This window comes from Microcaecilia unicolor, chromosome 12, assembly GCF_901765095.1.
Source record: "Microcaecilia unicolor chromosome 12, aMicUni1.1, whole genome shotgun sequence".
Classification (NCBI taxonomy): Eukaryota; Metazoa; Chordata; class Amphibia; order Gymnophiona; family Siphonopidae; genus Microcaecilia; species Microcaecilia unicolor.
In genome coordinates this window covers 82,496,447-82,513,848 of record NC_044042.1, presented here as the reverse complement: position 1 = coordinate 82,513,848, position 17,402 = coordinate 82,496,447, and the positions used below count along the sequence as shown (strand labels likewise).

At 52.6% G+C, this 17,402-nt stretch overlaps 1 protein-coding gene across 3 annotated transcripts in view; it reads right to left on the bottom strand.

Moving 5' to 3' along the window:
* The window catches only part of FAM171A2 (family with sequence similarity 171 member A2), a 133,768-nt gene that overhangs the window by 65,673 nt on the left and 50,693 nt on the right, over nucleotides 1-17,402 (bottom strand). For all 3 annotated transcript variants that reach the window (XM_030220540.1, XM_030220538.1, XM_030220539.1), the window contains exon 3: nucleotides 437-529. In XM_030220540.1, coding sequence (XP_030076400.1) covers nucleotides 437-529 — 93 coding nt within the window. The remainder of the gene's footprint in view (nucleotides 1-436; nucleotides 530-17,402) is intronic.

Here is a 17,402-nt window from a genome sequence, read left to right as displayed (position 1 = left end):
TCTGAGCTACGCACATTACACTCGTATAAAGAGCGTCTTCAACAACAGATATCTAAGTTGTCTGCAACAGCTGTCCCACAGTGTAAGTATTCTCCTTACCTCCTTCCCTTCTCCTACTGTTGATGCCACTCCCTACCACTGTCATACCTCCGGGCTGCCAGCTTGCAACACCAATATGTGCAGAGAGCCTTCCAGCCCACATGCTCGCACCTCACGAAGGCCTTGCTGGTCTCACCCCTTCCCTTTATTAGTGGGCAGGACCAGCAGGGCCTTCACGAGCACATGGACTCTTAAGGCTCTCTAGTACATTTGACTGGTGCTATGGGCCAGTGCTTGGTGGGCCCAGATTGGAGGCAGGCAGCCAGCCCTGAACCTTCTTTGGCTTCTAAAGCTAAGGAAAAGCAGAACCATAAAAAGCCTCTGAGCAACTACTCACCTGGGGACCCCAGCAGAATCTGGACCACGTCTTCGTACAGGATGAGGGTAGCGGGCCGCTCAGGCAGCAGGTATAGACTGACAGAGGCATACACTGCAGGGAAGAGAAAGGAGCAAGACCTGAAACTCCCAATGCAGAGAGAAACAGTAAGATAATGGTTGTGACTCACAGAGAAAGCTCAGTGACATCAGTTTAGATCAGTACCAGGCAGACAGCAGAACAGGCCACTGCAGCAGGACAAGCAAGGAATGGAACGCAGGAGGGGAGGTGGAAGGGTGAGGGTGAGGTGTGACAGTCCGGCATTTTAAATGGAATGGAGCAGTCTATTAGTACAAATCAGGATGTGCAGAAAGGCAGAACATTATCGAAATGGATGGAGAACCCAGGGAAAAAATATAACCGGGCCTACTAAAACCTCACTTATTTCACACTGCTTTTAAATGAAAACAATTCATACCTTAACTTGTATTGTGTTATTTTATTTTTCTATAACGTATATATAAATTGTTTTAATGATTGACTATTATGTCTTACACCACAATGAGTATCTATTATAATAAAACGCACCTCCAATGTTCTGAAGCTGACTCCGTGGCTTCAGTGAAGGGTTTGTAACGGTGTCACATCTCTCTCTGCCCCGCCCTCGTGTCAAAACGAGATGACGTCAAGGGCGGGCACCGCCCTCGTGTCAAAATGTCATGGCATCGAGGGTGGGGAATCTGAAGGCAGGACTGGTGAGGGAACGAAATCGAAGGCTGGAGACCGACAGGCTACAGAAGTCAATATGTTATGACATCGAGGGCGGGTAAGCAGAAAGCAGGAGGACTGAGGGAACGAAATCGAAGGATGGAGATGGCCAGGCTACAGATGGCCAGGGCTTTCAATAACGCCGCCACTTCGACGGACCTAATCAGGGGACAGATGACAATCGCTGGGTGGCTCTGGGGGGGGCAGGGGACAGAGGATAATCACTGGGTGGCTGGAGGGGGGGCAGGGGAGAGTGGGGAATCGCTTGGTGGCTGAAGGGGGGGCAGGGGAGACAGGAGAATTGCTGGGTGGCTGGACAGGGGGCAGGGGAGACAGGAGAATCACTGGATGGCTGAAGGGGGAGCAGGGGAAGGAGCATAATCACTGGATGGCTAAGGGGGGGCAGGGGACAGAGGATAATCGCTGGGTGGCTGGAGGGGGGCAGGGGACAGAGGAAAATCGCTGGGTGGCAGGAGGGGGGGCAGGGGACAGAGGACAATCACACACACTCTCTCTCTCTCACAGACACACTTGTACCCAGTCTCTCTCTCTCTCACACACACACACTCGCACGGTGCTGCCAACCACGCAGAGGGGGGGAGGGGCAGGGGGTCCTGAGACCAGGGGGGAGGGGGTCCTGAGACCTGACAGGGGGCGAGGGGAGAGGGGATCCTGAGACCACAGGGGAGGGGGTCCCCACACCACAGATGGGGGGGGGAGGTATCTCCGTCACATACACACTCTATCTCACAGTCAGTATCTTTCTCTCTCTCACACAGTCTCTCACACTATGTCTCACACTGTATCACGTTCACTCTCTATGTGTCACAGAGTCAACTCTCACACACTCGCTCGGTCTCAGACAGTCTGTGTATCGCACACATACTCTCTCTGTCTCACACACACTCTATCTGTGTGAAACACACTCTCTCACACTCACTATGTGTCACATACGCACTCGCACACACTCTCATTCAAACACACACTCGCACCCAGACTCACTCTCTGTCACACGCACACTCGCACATTCACTCACTCTCTCTCACACACTCATTCTCACACACACTCTCTGAAACATACACACTCCAAGGAAAACCTTGCTAGCGCCCGTTTCATTTGTGTCAGAAACGGGCATTATTTACTAGTTTTCTATATAATCTGTAGTACAAAAGAATGATTGTAGAGAGATAAATAAATATAGGCTGACTGGATGAGAGGTTTTCTTAGAGAAGACAACATGAACAAAACCATTAAATGTACAGGAGAACCTGATTAACTCAAACCTGTGTGTCAGCACCTCTTCAATACAGACAATTACTGACGATAGCACTATCCTTTCCCTGTCACCTCGGTATTAAGAATACATGTAGCCTTGGCTACCTCCCCAACCCACCCCACTCGGAAGCAAATCCCCTGCCATCATTGACAGGAATCTCTGGCCCCAGCCTTCACCAGTAGGGGATGCTACTTGAAATGGATAAAAAGAGGCATTTCCAGCACTATTAATACCACCTTCCCCCAGCAGGAGGTGCTGTGGTCCCTTTGCCTGCATGACAGCCCTTCACCTGGAGACTTAAAGCAATGGAATTGCACCTCAAAGTGAAAGATACCAGACAGACAGGCATCACAGATATCCTACTCTCAAAAACCATTCCAGATGTGCTAAGCAACCACTGGAGGATATGTGTGTGTGTGTGAGGGCAGGACCAGAAGCACTATATGAGGCGGCTGATGCACTGCCCTAAACAAACATGCTTGAAAACATTTTTCTATCGGTGCTTGGTACTCCCCCAGCCCAGGAAGGACAGGTTCCATGGGGTGACGAACAGGCTTGAAACGAAGATAGGGAAAAAGAAGAAGAGCAGCTAGGAGAAGCTGGCAGAAGACCAGGAGCCTTCTCAGCAATAAAAAAAAAGTCACCAGCCTTGCTTAATATCCAACACAAAAAAAGGGCAGGATTCTTTTTTTCCTTAAGTGCTCAAGAACATGAAAACAGATAAAACCCAATAGTGTGGGAGTTGAGCACAATAACACCAGCAGAAATCAGCCCCTCCCCAACATGAGGGGCAGGGATCTCAGGGTTATCCCCTCCCTTCCAGCTGTTCCTCTCTAAAATAAACCCTTGCATACAGTGGCTTTGCATGAAGACATCTGTACAGCACAGCATAAATAGAACAGCAGCTGCCAGAGCAAAGGAGGCAAGTCTCTCAATGGGGAAATTGCAAGGCCAATGAAAAACAGGTGGTTGTAGTACGGATGGACCCCTAGGCCCGACCCTCTGCCTTCTGTACTCACAGTGTGACTCACACAGAAAGCATTCCACAGCAGCTGGACACATTCCCTCCTCCTCCACGTCCCTGGAGGCCAGAGCACAGTATGAGCTAAATCCCAGAAGCAACTCCATCATCCTGACCAAAGACAAAGAGGTCCCACTCAACAGCTCTATGCCTGGCTTGGAGAGAAAACCATCACTGGATGGCAGAGGGTAACCCAAAGGATGGCACAGTGCAACATTCAGCCACACCTATAGCTTTGATTACCCAGATCTAAGGGAGGGTGGTCTTGCCATCTGTCTTGTTAAAGGAATACAACAATGGTATTCTCTGCCAGACCCCAAGGACTGCCAACAGCTCAGGTTTTCAGGATATCTTTCATAAGAACATAAGAACAACCTTACTAGGTCAGACCAATGGTCCATCTAGCCCAGTATCCTGCTTCCAACAGTGGCCAAAGTCAGGTCACAATTACCTGGCAGAAATCCAAATCATTTTATTTATTTATTTATTACATTTGTACCCCACATTTTCCCACCTATTTGCAGGTTCAATGTGGCTTACATAGTACTGTAAAGGCGTTCGCCAATTCCGGTATGAACAAATACAGTAATGCTGTGGTAAAATAAGGTTCGTGTGTACAGACACATTAGGGAATCGTAGAGACGAAGGGAATCGTAGAGAGGAAGAGTTATTATATGTCCATTACGAGCTTTGGTTTTGTTGGCAACATTCCGTGCTACCAATCCCAGGGCAAGCAGTGGCTTCTCCCATGTCAATCTCAATAGCAGACTTTTCCTCCAAGAACTTGTCCAAACCTTTTTTAAACCCGGATACGCTAACTGCTGATACCACATCCGCTGGCAGCGAGTTCTAGAGCTTAACTATTCTTTGAGTGAAAAAATATTTCCTCCTATTTGTTCTAAAAGTATTTCCATGTAATTTCATTGAGTGTCCCCTGGTCTTTGTACTTTTGAAAGAGTGAAAAATCCATTCACTTTACCCGTTCTACACTACTCAGAACATGAATGACAGATCTGTATACAGTGGGGCTTAGTATGCAAACAAATCTCTCTTATACATATTCAGGGAGCACAGGTCTCAGATTCCTAGTCACAAAGTCACATCAACACTAAACTAACTTTTAGGACTGATGACTAAGGCCCAGATGCACTAAACTTTAACGACCCTTTAACAAAGAAATTTTCAACCGCAGCATGCATTAAAGGCCATTTTCCGACGACGCTAGCAGCTAACGAAAATGGAATGCAAACGAGTAACTACCTTTGCAATGTGGACAATTCGAGATGCACTAACCATACCGACGATTGCACCGAATCATTTACCGCGATATATTTAACGTGAGGTCAGAGCTGTCATTAAGGCCTGAGCTGTCATATAGACACGCCGCTGCTCCCTGCTTCCCCCTGCAGCATAAAAATCCAAGCTGGCATGTTTGAAAATATAAGTGAGATTAAATAACCAACACAAACACGTGGCTCCCCGCTTCCCCCTGCATAAAATAGAAAATCAAAACAAAAATCAAAAAAAGGATCGGGAGGGGGCAAAGGCGCTCATCAGGAGCGTCCTGTATGGACTGCCTTCCCCCCCCCCCCCCCCGAGGTCCCCGCTGCTCCCCGCTTCCCCCTGCATTAAAAAATCAAAATTTTAGCAGCCCCGACCCGCCTCCCTTCCTTTCTCTCTACTTTCTCCCACAGCTCCGCCTCCCGCCATCCTCCGCCCCTGTGCCCCGCCCCCCTGAGGTTGTTGCCGCCGCTCCCCCCTCCACCTTACCGGGCCTGCGCAGTGCCTCTCACCTGTGTGTGAAGGCGCTGCACGGGCAAGAAGAAGGGAAAATTAGGTTCTTACCTTGGTAATTTTCTTTCCTTTAGTCATAGCAGATGAAGCCATTACGTATGGGTTATGTCCATCAACCAGCAGAGGAGATAGAGAGCACTCAAACTTTCACAGTGCCCTCTTGGCCAGCTAGCTCCACTGCCTCTTCAGTATTTGAAGCTTCCAAAGCAGTATGGCAAACCGCAATGGGAATCACAAGAGCTTTCCTCACAGCGAACGATGGCCCATCACAAGGGCATGAACTCATAAAGGAGGGAATGCACATCCTCCTGGAGGGAATAAACTCATCCTCCTTATTGTATAAGTGGAGGGGAACACATGCGCCTCCTGGAGGGAATCACACATCCTCCCAACACACTGGAGGGAATGAACTCATCCTCCTATTTATAGAACTGGAGGGGAACACACGCGCCTCCTGGAGGGAATGAACACATCCTCCTAAATTTAAACTGAACATGAATCCTGAAGATTGTTTTCCAACTTTCTCCCAAGGAAGGAACTTCAGGAAATTAGAACAGAACCTGAAAAACAGATTCACAGCATACAGACAATCATACAGGGAGGGCTCATGGCTTCATCTGCTATGACTAAAGGAAAGAAAATTACCAAGGTAAGAACCTAATTTTCCCTTCCTTGTCATCAAGCAGATGAAGCCATTACGTATGGGATGTAACAAAGCAATCCCTAGATAGGGTGGGAACAAGCCACACCACGCGCTAGCACTTGTGCACCAAAACGCGCATCCCTCCTGGCAGCCACATCCAGCCTTTAATGTCGGGCAAAGGAGAGCTTAGAAGCCCATGTTGCTGCACTGCATATCTCTTGAAGAGAGAGTGCTCCAGTTTCAGCCCAAGAGGAAGAAATCGCTCTAGTAGAATGTGTCTTAAAGGCTACAGGCGGAACCCTGCCGGCCAGCAGATAAGCTGAAAAGATAGTTTCTTTGAGCCAGCGGGCAATAGTGGCTTTAGACGCTGGAGACCCTCTGCGAGAACCGGATAGCAAAACAAACAGATGATCAGAAGTCCTGAAAGAGTTAGTAACTCGCCAATACTGCAGCAGAGTCCTGCGCACATCCAAAAGGTGCAGCTGCCCAAAAGATTCTGGAAACTCTTCCTCTGAAAAAGAGGGCAAGAAAATAGGCTGGTTTAAGTGAAAGGCTGAAACCACCTTAGGCATAAAGGAAGGCACGGTCCGAACCGTGACTCCGGACTCTGAAAATTGCAGAAATGGGTCTCTACAGGACAGCGCCTGGAGCTCTGACACCCGTCTCGCCGAGGTAATGGCCACCAGAAAAACGGCCTTCAGTGTCAAGTCTTTCTCCGACGCTCGCCGAAGCGGCTCAAAAGGAGATGCCTGCAGGGTTTTCAAAACTAGCCCCAGGTTCCAAGCTGGACAGGGTGCTCGCACCGGAGGTCGGAGCCGAAGCACCCCTCTAAGAAACCGTGCCACATCTGGGTGAGCAGCCAAAGACACGCCTTCCACCTTACCACGAAGGGAGGCCAACGCTGCCACCTGCACCCGCAGGGAATTATAGGCCAAGCCTTTTTGTACACCTTCCTGCAAAAAGTCCAGAATCGGCGAGACAGGAGCCCGCATTGGAACAATGGCTCTGGAAGCACACCAAGACTCAAATAGGCACCAAATCCTGGCATAAGCCGCTTGCGGGCTTGCAGGAGAGTGGAAATAACTTTATTGGAATAACCTTTATCCCTCAATTGCGCCCTCTCAATAGCCATGCCGTAAGACCAAAGCGGCCGGCGTCCTCCATGGCTACCGGTCCCTGAGTCAACAGGTTCGGTACCAGAGGTAACGGCAGAGGAGCCTCCAGGAGCATCTGTCGGATGTCTGCATACCAAGGTCTCCTTGGCCAATCCGGGGCGATGAGGACCACTTCTCCTGGGTGCAGCCGAATCCGCAAGAGCAGGCGCCCTATCAAGGGCCATGGGGGAAACACATAAAGTAGACCCGGAGGCCAGGGTTGAGCAAAGGCATCCAACCCCGCCGAGCGAGGATCTCTCTGTCTGCTGAAGAAGCACGGGACTTTGGTATTGGCACTTGTCGCCATTAGATCCATCACGGGCTTGCCCCATTTGGCACAGATCTGCAGAAATATTTCGTCTGCCAGATTCCATTCTGCTGGATCGATCTGATGCCTGCTCAGATAATCGGCCTGCACATTGCTCTGACCTGCAATATGAGCTGCCGACAGACACTGAAGATGCAGCTCGGCCCAGTGGCAAATCAGTTCGGCCTGCGCGGCTAGTGCTCTGCACCTTGTTCCGCCTTGTCGATTTATATAGGCCACCGTTGTCGTGTTGTCCGACATCACTCTGACAGCCAATCCTTCCAGGGTCACTTGAAAGGCCAGAAGCGCCTGAAACACTGCTTTCAACTCTAGGCGGTTGATGGACCACTCCGACTCCTCGGGTGTCCATAGACCCTGGGCATGCTTCCCCTTGCAGTGTGCGCCCCAGCCCTTCAGGCTGGCATCTGTTACCACTAGGCACCAAACGGGGAGCGTCAGCGGCATTCCTCGCCGCAGCATGCTGTCCGAGAGCCACCACTCCATGCTGAGATGGGCCGCAGGGAGGCAAGTAAGTCTGCATTGGTAATTCTGAGAAACAGGAGACCATCTTCGGAGTAGGGAATACTGTAGAGGTCTCAGGTGCGCTCTCGCCCAGGGTACCACTTCCATCATAGCTGTCATCGATCCCAGCAGCTGGACAATGTCCCAAGCTTGCGGGCGGGGCATCCTCAGGAGCAGACGGACCTGATTCTGAAGCTTGCACCGCCTTAGCTCGGGTAGGAACACATAGCCCGAGACTGTGTCGAACCTGGCCCCCAAAAACTCTAGAGATTGTGAAGGGGACAGGTGACTTTTGGCCATATTGACGACCCAGCCTAGAGATTGCAGTACTGAGACCACTCTGGCTGTAGCTTGTAAGCTCTCTGTTGCAGAGTCTGCTCTGATGAGCCAGTCGTCTAGGTACGGGTGAACCCTGATACCTTCTCGCCTGAGAAAAGCAGCTACTACCACCATTACCTTCGAAAAGGTTCGGGGAGCTGTGGCGAGGCCAAAAGGCAAGGCCCTGAACTGGAAATGTTTTCCCAACACCGCAAACCTCAGAAACTTCTGGTGCGGGGGCCAAATCGGTATGTGCAAGTAAGCTTCTTTCAGGTCTAGAGACGTGAGAAACTCTCCTGGCTGAACCGCCGCAATGACGGAGCGCAGGGATTCCATGTGGAAATGCCGCACTCTCAGGGACTTGTTCACTTCTTTTAAGTCCAGAATAGGGCGAAAGGACCCACCTTTTCGCGGCACCACAAAGTAGATGGAGTATCGGCCGCAGCCTTGCTCGGCGGGAGGCACCGGGGTCACTGCCCCTAACTGAATCAGACCTTGAAAAGTCTCCTCCACCGCCGCTCGTTTGACGCATCGGGACTCCACAAACACGTCTCTTACTGGGGCGTTGAATTCTATTCTGTATCCATCTCTGATCAGGTCCAGAACCCACTGATCTGAGGAAATCTTGGCCCACTCCTCGACAAAGAGGGAAAGCCGTCCTCCGATGACAGGCATCGAGGAGAGGGCCGGCGCACCATCATTGAGAGGGTCGCCCCTGAACTCCTGGTCTTGAGCCACCGGCTGTGGAACGCTTGTCCGAGCAAAAGGAGTTCCTCTGCTGACCATGGGCACGTGAAGTGAACCCAGCAGAACACCCCGGGCGGTACCTTCTAGCTTCACGGAAGCGAGGTCTGTACGAGGAGTGGACCGCCTGGCCCTTAGAGGAAGGCCTCTGCCTATCTTCGGGCAAGCGCTGGGGTTTGGATCACCCAGGCCTTTCACAATTTTCTCTAACTCCTCACCAAATAGGAGAAGTCCTTGAAAAGGCAACTTCACCAACCTTTGCTTAGAGGCCATGTCCGCTGCCCAGTGTCGTAGCCAGAGACGACGGCGAGCCGCCACTGCTACTGCCATTTGTTTAGCCGAAGCTCTGACAAGGTCATAAAGGGCATCAGCCAGAAAGGACAAGGCCACCTCCATCCGCGGAGCCACATCCAAGAAGGGCTCCGCTCCATCTCCGGGCTGAGCCACTGCCTGTTGCAGCCAAGCTAGGCAGGCTCTCACAGCATAACAGCTGCATGCAGACGCCCGAACAGTGAGACCTGCAATTTCAAAGGACCGTTTCAATGCTGTTTCCAGCCTATGGTCTTGAACATCCTTCAGGGCAACACCTCCTTTAACAGGGAGGGTAGTTCTCTTTGTCACCAAAGTGACTAGGGCATCCACTGTAGGCATTTGAAAACAAGCCATATGTCCCTCACGCAGAGGGTATAACTGCCCCATAGCCCTGGAAACTCTCAAAGGTCCCTCAGGGTCAGCCCACTGAGCCGAAACAAGCTCTAGGATGGAGTCATGCAAAGGAAGGCCTGAGCAGCTTTCTTGGTACTAGCCATCCTGGGATTACCCGAGGAGGCCATGCCACTGTCAGGATCTTCAATCGAGAGGGCCTGCAGGGTATCTGAAATAAGCGCTGGCAGCTCATCACGGTGGAAAATCCTCACCGCGGAGGGATCATCCAGATCCTGTGGTAAATCCGCACCTGACTCTGGTTCCTCAGACCAAGAACGTCTGTCAGAGTTCTCCGAATCCTCACATCCCCGACCACGGGGGGGGAAAAGGTGCACCACAATCTGAAGGGGAATTAACCCTTCTGCGCTTATCTTTAGGCCAAGCATCCGGGAAAAAAGCCTCACTGGGCAGTCCCAGGCCAGAATCCATCGGGGGGGCAATCAGAGGAGCCTCAGGCGACCCTTGAGGAAGGGCTCTTTTCATCATGTATGCTTTATGCAGCAAAAGCACAAAATCCGGGGAGAAAATCTCACCCTGGGCACCCAAATCCTGTCCGGTGCTAGCCACTCCTGAAATAACCTCATCTCGAGGTGCCCCACCCGGCTCAGGTCTCTCCGTGTCCACGGAGGCCGCGCCATGCGGTGTAAGCAAAATGGCGCCCGCTGCCAGCTCAGAGCGGGAAGAAACATCGCTCGCCATGCTCGGGCCGGCTCCTACGCCAATACAGCACGATTTACAGAGCCCTGCTGCTGATTTGCGCTTGCCACAAGTGGAACAGCGCTTTACATTGTCCGCAGCCATTGCCGAAAAACGGCGGTAAAATCCAAAATGGCGGTTTCGCGCCAAAATCGCCCCGATCTCGGGCCCACCCCGGAGGAGTTGGAAAACACTCTTACCTCAAAGGATCTAGTGTACAACTACGATCCTGCTGAAAATCAGGTCAAAAACCTCTGTTCCAGCGTCTCTGCGTTTAAAAACGCGACGCAACTTTTTTTTTTTTTTTTTAAGCTGTGAGGAAAGCAGAGGTATTGAAGACTCTGGAGGCTCAGATGAGTGGGAAAGGCAGGGAAAGGGCGAACCTATATGCCTGCATCCACTGTTGGTGGGTAAGGACAGGAAAAGCAAGGCAATATGTCCACATCCACAGAGGTATGGGTAAGGCAGGGAAAGGGCTAACCTATGTGCCTTTAAAGTGAAGCTGCTATAGCCTCCAACACCCCGGTTAACAACTGGCAAGCCAGGAACCACCTTCCGGCAGATTTTTCTGGAGCTCGAACAAGCTGCAGCCACCCTGCTAAGGGAGATAGAGAATACTGAAGAGGCAGTGGAGCTAGCTGGCCAAGAGGGCACTGTGAAAGTTTGAGTGCTCTCTATCTCCCCTGCTGGTTGATGGACATAACCCATACATAATGGCTTCATCTGCTTGATGACAAGGAACATCTGATTGCCACCGAGTCTTCAGGACATCTCTCCTTCCCTGACCTGGGCCCGCCCCCCGCAGCCACTTAAGAGGGTATTTCCCCAGCACAGCTCAAGTCAGCCTGCACCTGCTGCTTGTGTTTTACACTAGCATCCTCCTCCCATTACCTGGGTGAGTCTCCGACTCTCAAATTATCCCCCGTGATTTCTAGGTTACTGTAGCCACACTCCCAGTGGTCCCACAGCTCCCACAAAGCACTCAGAGACCTAACACATAAACCATCAGGATTCTATATAAGTCCAGACAGGCAGAATCAACAAACTAAACAGGTTTATTGTCACACTTGAACAATGAACAAAAAAAAAAATGTGCAATCAGCAAACAATAACAGGTAACTGAAATATGGATTAATTATAACACTATTTGTTTATTTCCTAGAAAGTACCTGGGGAGATCAGGGCATATAGCTGTTCACCAGTTATCAAATATAACTGTTTTTTTACAGGGCTTCAGCAAAGAAACAGCTCTCTCTCTCTTCTCCCAGGCTGAAACTGAAGCAACAGCCAGTAAAATTGAAATGAAAAAAGCTCCTGGGTCAATTAGAGCCCAGTCAACAACATTTGAAAAAAGCTGGTTACGTCACTCAGGCATTTCCTTATTTGTGTTAACAAAGGAATGAAAGGTCAGTTCTTTAAAACAACTTAAAACATAACATGCACCACCTGCTGGCCAAACAGCGAATGCTACATACCTGTAGAAGGTATTCTCCGAGGACAGCAGGCTGATTGTTCTCACTGATGGGTGACGTCCTCGGCAGCCCCTCCAATCGGAATCTTCCTAGCAAAGACCTTTGCTAGCTCTCGCGCGCCCGCGCGCACCGCGCATGCGCGGCCGTCTTCCCGCCCGAAACCGGCTCGAGCCGGCCAGTCCAGTATGTAGCAAGACAATACATTTCAAGGGAAGACACAACTCCAAAGGGGAGGCGGGCGGGTTTGTGAGAACAATCAGCCTGCTGTCCTCGGAGAATACCTTCTACAGGTATGTAGCATTCGCTTTCTCCGAGGACAAGCAGGCTGCTTGTTCTCACTGATGGGGTATCCCTAGCCCCCAGGCTCACTCAAAACAACAACCAAGGTCAATTGGGCCTCGCAACGGCGAGGACATAACTGAGATTGACCTAAAAAATTTACCAACTAACTGAGAGTGCAGCCTGGAACAGAACAAACAGGGCCCTCGGGGGGTGGAGTTGGATCCTAAAGCCCAAACAGGTTCTGAAGAACTGACTGCCCGAACCGACTGTCGCGTCGGGTATCCTGCTGCAGGCAGTAATGAGATGTGAATGTGTGGACAGATGACCACGTCGCAGCTTTGCAAATTTCTTCAATGGAGGCTGACTTCAAGTGGGCTACCGACGCAGCCATGGCTCTGACATTATGAGCCGTGACATGACCCTCAAGAGCCAGCCCCGCCTGGGCGTAAGTGAAGGAAATGCAATCTGCTAGCCAATTGGATATGGTGCGTTTCCCTACAGCCACTCCCCTCCTATTGGGGTCAAAAGAAACAAACAATTGGGCGGACTGTCTGTGGGGCTGTGTCCGCTCCAGATAGAAGGCCAATGCTCTCTTGCAGTCCAATGTGTGCAGCTGACGTTCAGCAGGGCAGGAATGAGGACGGGGAAAGAATGTTGGCAAGACAATTGACTGGTTCAGATGGAACTTCGACACGACCTTTGGCAAGAACTTAGGGTGAGTGCGGAGGACTACTCTGTTATGATGAAATTTGGTGTAAGGGGCCTGGGCTACCAGGGCCTGAAGCTCACTGACTCTACGAGCTGAAGTAACTGCCACCAAGAAAATGACCTTCCAGGTCAAGTACTTCAAATGGCAGGAATTCAGTGGCTCAAAAGGAGGTTTCATCAGCTGGGTGAGAACGACATTGAGATCCCACGACACTGTAGGAGGCTTGACAGGGGGCTTTGACAAAAGCAAACCTCTCATGAAGCGAACAACTAAAGGCTGTCCTGAGATCGGCTTACCTTCCACATGGTAATGGTATGCACTGATTGCGCTAAGGTGAACTCTTACAGAGTTGGTCTTGAGACCAGACTCAGACAAGTGCAGAAGGTATTCAAGCAGGGTCTGTGTAGGACAAGAGCGAGGAGCTAGGGCCTTGCTGTCACACCAGACGACAAACCTCCTCCACAGAAAGAAGTAACTCCTCTTAGTGGAATCTTTCCTGGAAGCAAGCAAGACGCGGGAGACACCCTCTGACAGACCCAAAGAGGCAAAGTCTACGCTCTCAACATCCAGGCCGTGAGAGCCAGGGACCGGAGGTTGGGATGCAGAAGAGCCCCTTCGTCCTGCGTGATGAGGGTCGGAAAACACTCCAATCTCCACGGTTCTTCTGAGGATAACTCCAGAAGAAGAGGGAACCAGATCTGACGCGGCCAAAAAGGAGCAATCAGAATCATGGTGCCTCGGTCTTGCTTGAGTTTCAACAAAGTCTTCCCCACCAGAGGAATGGGAGGATAAGCATACAGCAGGCCCTCCCCCCAATCCAGGAGGAAGGCATCCGATGCTAGTCTGCCGGGGGCCTGAAGCCTGGAACAGAACTGAGGGACTTTGTGGTTCACTCGAGATGCGAAGAGATCCACCAAGGGGGTGCCCCACGCTTGGAAGATCTGGCGCACCACTCTGGAGTTGAGCGACCACTCGTGAGGTTGCATAATCCGGCTCAGTCTGTCGGCCAGACTGTTGTTTACGCCTGCCAGATATGTGGCTTGGAGTACCATGCCGAGACGGCGAGCCCAAAGCCACATGCTGACGGCTTCCTGACACAGGGGGCGAGATCCGGTGCCCCCCTGCTTGTTGACATAGTACATGGCAACCTGGTTGTCTGTCTGAATTTGGATAATTTGATGGGACAGCCGATCTCTGAAAGCCTTCAGAGCGTTCCAGATCGCTCGCAACTCCAGGAGATTGATCTGTAGACCGCGTTCCTGGAGGGACCAGCTTCCTTGGGTGTGAAGCCCATCGACATGAGCTCCCCATCCCAGGAGAGACGCATCCGTTGTCAGCACTTTTTGTGGCTGAGGAATTTGGAAAGGACGTCCCAGAGTCAAATTGGACCAGATTGTCCACCAATACAGGGATTCGAGAAAACTCGTGGACAGGTGGATCACGTCTTCTAGACCCCCAGCAGCCTGATACCACTGGGAGGCTAGGGTCCATTGAGCAGATCTCATGTGAAGACGGGCCATGGGAGTCACATGAACTGTGGAGGCCATGTGGCCCAGCAATCTCAACATCTGCCGAGCTGTGATCTGCTGGGACGCTCGCACCCGCGAGACGAGGGACAACAAGTTGTTGGCTCTCGCCTCTGGGAGATAGGCGCGAGCCGTCCGAGAATCCAGCAGAGCTCCTATGAATTCGAGTTTCTGCACTGGGAGAAGATGGGACTTTGGGTAATTTATCACAAACCCCAGTAGCTCCAGGAGGCGAATAGTCATCTGCATGGACTGCAGGGCTCCTGCCTCGGATGTGTTCTTCACCAGCCAATCGTCGAGATATGGGAACACGTGCACCCCCAGCCTGCGAAGCGCCGCTGCTACCACAGCTAGGCACTTTGTGAACACCCTGGGCGCAGAGGCGAGCCCAAAGGGTAGCACACAGTACTGGAAGTGGCGTGTGCCCAACTGAAATCGCAGATACTGTCTGTGAGCTGGCAGTATCGGGATGTGTGTGTAGGCATCCTTCAAGTCCAGAGAGCATAGCCAATCGTTTTGCTGAATCATGGGAAGGAGGGTGCCCAGGGAAAGCATCCTGAACTTTTCTTTTACGAGATATTTGTTCAGGGCCCTTAGGTCTAGGATGGGACGCATCCCCCCTGTTTTCTTTTCCACAAGGAAGTACCTGGAATAGAATCCCAGCCCTTCTTGCCCGGATGGCACGGGCTCGACCGCATTGGCGCTGAGAAGGGCGGAGAGTTCCTCTGCAAGTACCTGCTTGTGCTGGAAGCTGTAAGACTGAGCTCCCGGTGGACAATTTGGAGGTTTGGAGGCCAAATTGAGGGTGTATCCTTGCCGGACTATTTGCAGAACCCACTGATCGGAGGTTATGAGAGGCCACCTTTGGTGAAAAGCTTTCAACCTCCCTCCGACTGGCAGGTCGCCCGACACTGACACTTGGATGTCGGCTATGCTCTGCTGGAGCCAGTCAAAAGCTCGCCCCTTGCTTTTGCTGGGGAGCCGCGGGGCCTTGCTGAGGCGCACGCTGCTGACGAGAGCGAGCGCGCTGGGGCTTAGCCTGGGCCGCAGGCTGTCGGGAAGGAGGATTGTACCTACGCTTACCAGAAGTATAGGGAACAGTCTTCCTTCCCCCGAAAAATCGTCTACCTGTAGAGGTAGAAGCTGAAGGCTGCCGGCGGGAGAACTTGTCGAATGCGGTGTCCCGCTGGTGGAGAGACTCTACCACCTGCTCGACTTTTTCTCCAAAAATGTTGTCCGCACGGCAAGGCGAGTCCGCAATCCGCTGCTGGATTCTATTCTCCAGGTCGGCGGCACGCAGCAATGAGAGCCTGCGCATCACCACACCTTGAGCAGCGGCCCTGGACGCAACATCAAAAGTGTCATAAACTCCTCTGGCCAGGAATTTTCTGCACGCCTTCAGCTGCCTGACCACCTCCTGAAAAGGCTTGGCTTGCTCAGGGGGAAGAGCATCAACCAAGCCCGCCAACTGTCGCACATTATTCCGCATGTGTATGCTCGTGTAGAGCTGGTAAGACTGAATTTTGGCCACGAGCATAGAGGAATGGTAGGCCTTCCTCCCAAAGGAGTCTAAGGTTCTAGAGTCTTTGCCCGGGGGCGCCGAAGCATGCTCCCTAGAACTCTTAGCCTTCTTTAGGGCCAGATCCACAACTCCAGAGTCGTGAGGCAACTGAGTGCGCATCAGCTCTGGGTCCCCATGGATCCGGTACTGGGACTCGATCTTCTTGGGGATGTGGGGATTAGTTAAAGGCTTGGTCCAGTTCGCCAGCAATGTCTTTTTGAGGACATGGTGCAGGGGAACAGTGGACGCTTCCTTAGGCGGAGAAGGATAGTCCAGGAGCTCAAACATTTCAGCCTTGGGCTCGTCCTCCACAACCACCGGGAAGGGGATGGCCGTAGACATCTCCCGGACAAAGGAAGCAAAAGACAGACTCTCGGGAGGAGAAAGCTGTCTTTCAGGAGAGGGAGTGGGATCAGAAGGTAGACCCTCAGACTCCTCGTCAGAGAAATATCTGGGGTCTTCTTCTTCCTCCCACGAGGCCTCACCCTCGGTGTCAGACACAAGTTCACGGACCTGCGTCTGCAACCGTGCCCGGCTCGACTCCGTGGAGCCACGTCCACGATGGGGGCGTCGAGAGGTAGACTCCCTCGCCCGCATCGGCGAAGCTCCCTCCGCCGACGTAGTCGGGGAGCCCTCCTGGGAGGTGGCCGCAGTCGGCACCGCACGCGGTACCGACGTCGGGGACCTCACCCCTGGCGATGGGCCAGCCGGCGCCACGCTCGACGGTACCGGAGGCGCAAGCACCGCCGGTACCGGAGGGGTAGGGCGCAACAGCTCTCCCAGAATCTCTGGGAGAACGGCCCGGAGGCTCTCGTTCAGAGCGGCTGCAGAGAAAGGCATGGAGGTCGATGCAGGCGTCGACGTCAGAACCTGTTCCGGGCGTGGAGGCTGTTCCGGGCTGTCCAGAGTGGAGCGCATCGACACCTCCTGAACAGAGGGTGAGCGGTCCTCTCGGTGCCGATGCCTGCTGGGTGCCGACTCCCTCGGCGACCCAGAGCTCTCGGTGCCGACGCGGGGAGGGGACCGGTGTCGATGCTTCTTCGACTTCTTCCAAAGCATGTCACCGGAGCTCCCCGGCACCGACGAGGAGGACGTAGAATCCAGCCGTCGCTTCCTCGGGGCCGAGGCCGAAGGAGGTCGGTCTCGGGGGGGCTGTACCGCAGGAGCCCTCAGGGTAGGAGGAGACCCACCCGAGGGCTCACCGCCACCAGCAGGGGAATGGACAGCCCTCACCTGCACTCCACACGATGCACCGCCGTCCGACGACATCAGGAGACGAGGTCCCGGTACCACCGACGTCGATGCAGCTATCCGATGTCTCGGCGCCGATGCAGAGGGCCGATGCCTCGATGCACTCGATGCACTGGCAGCCAAGGAAGAAGGTCTGGACGCTGATGACGTCGATGCACACGATGACCCCGGTGCCGATGCCGACGAAGAGCCCGAGAACAAAACGTTCCACTGGGCCAATCTCGCTACTTGAGTCCGC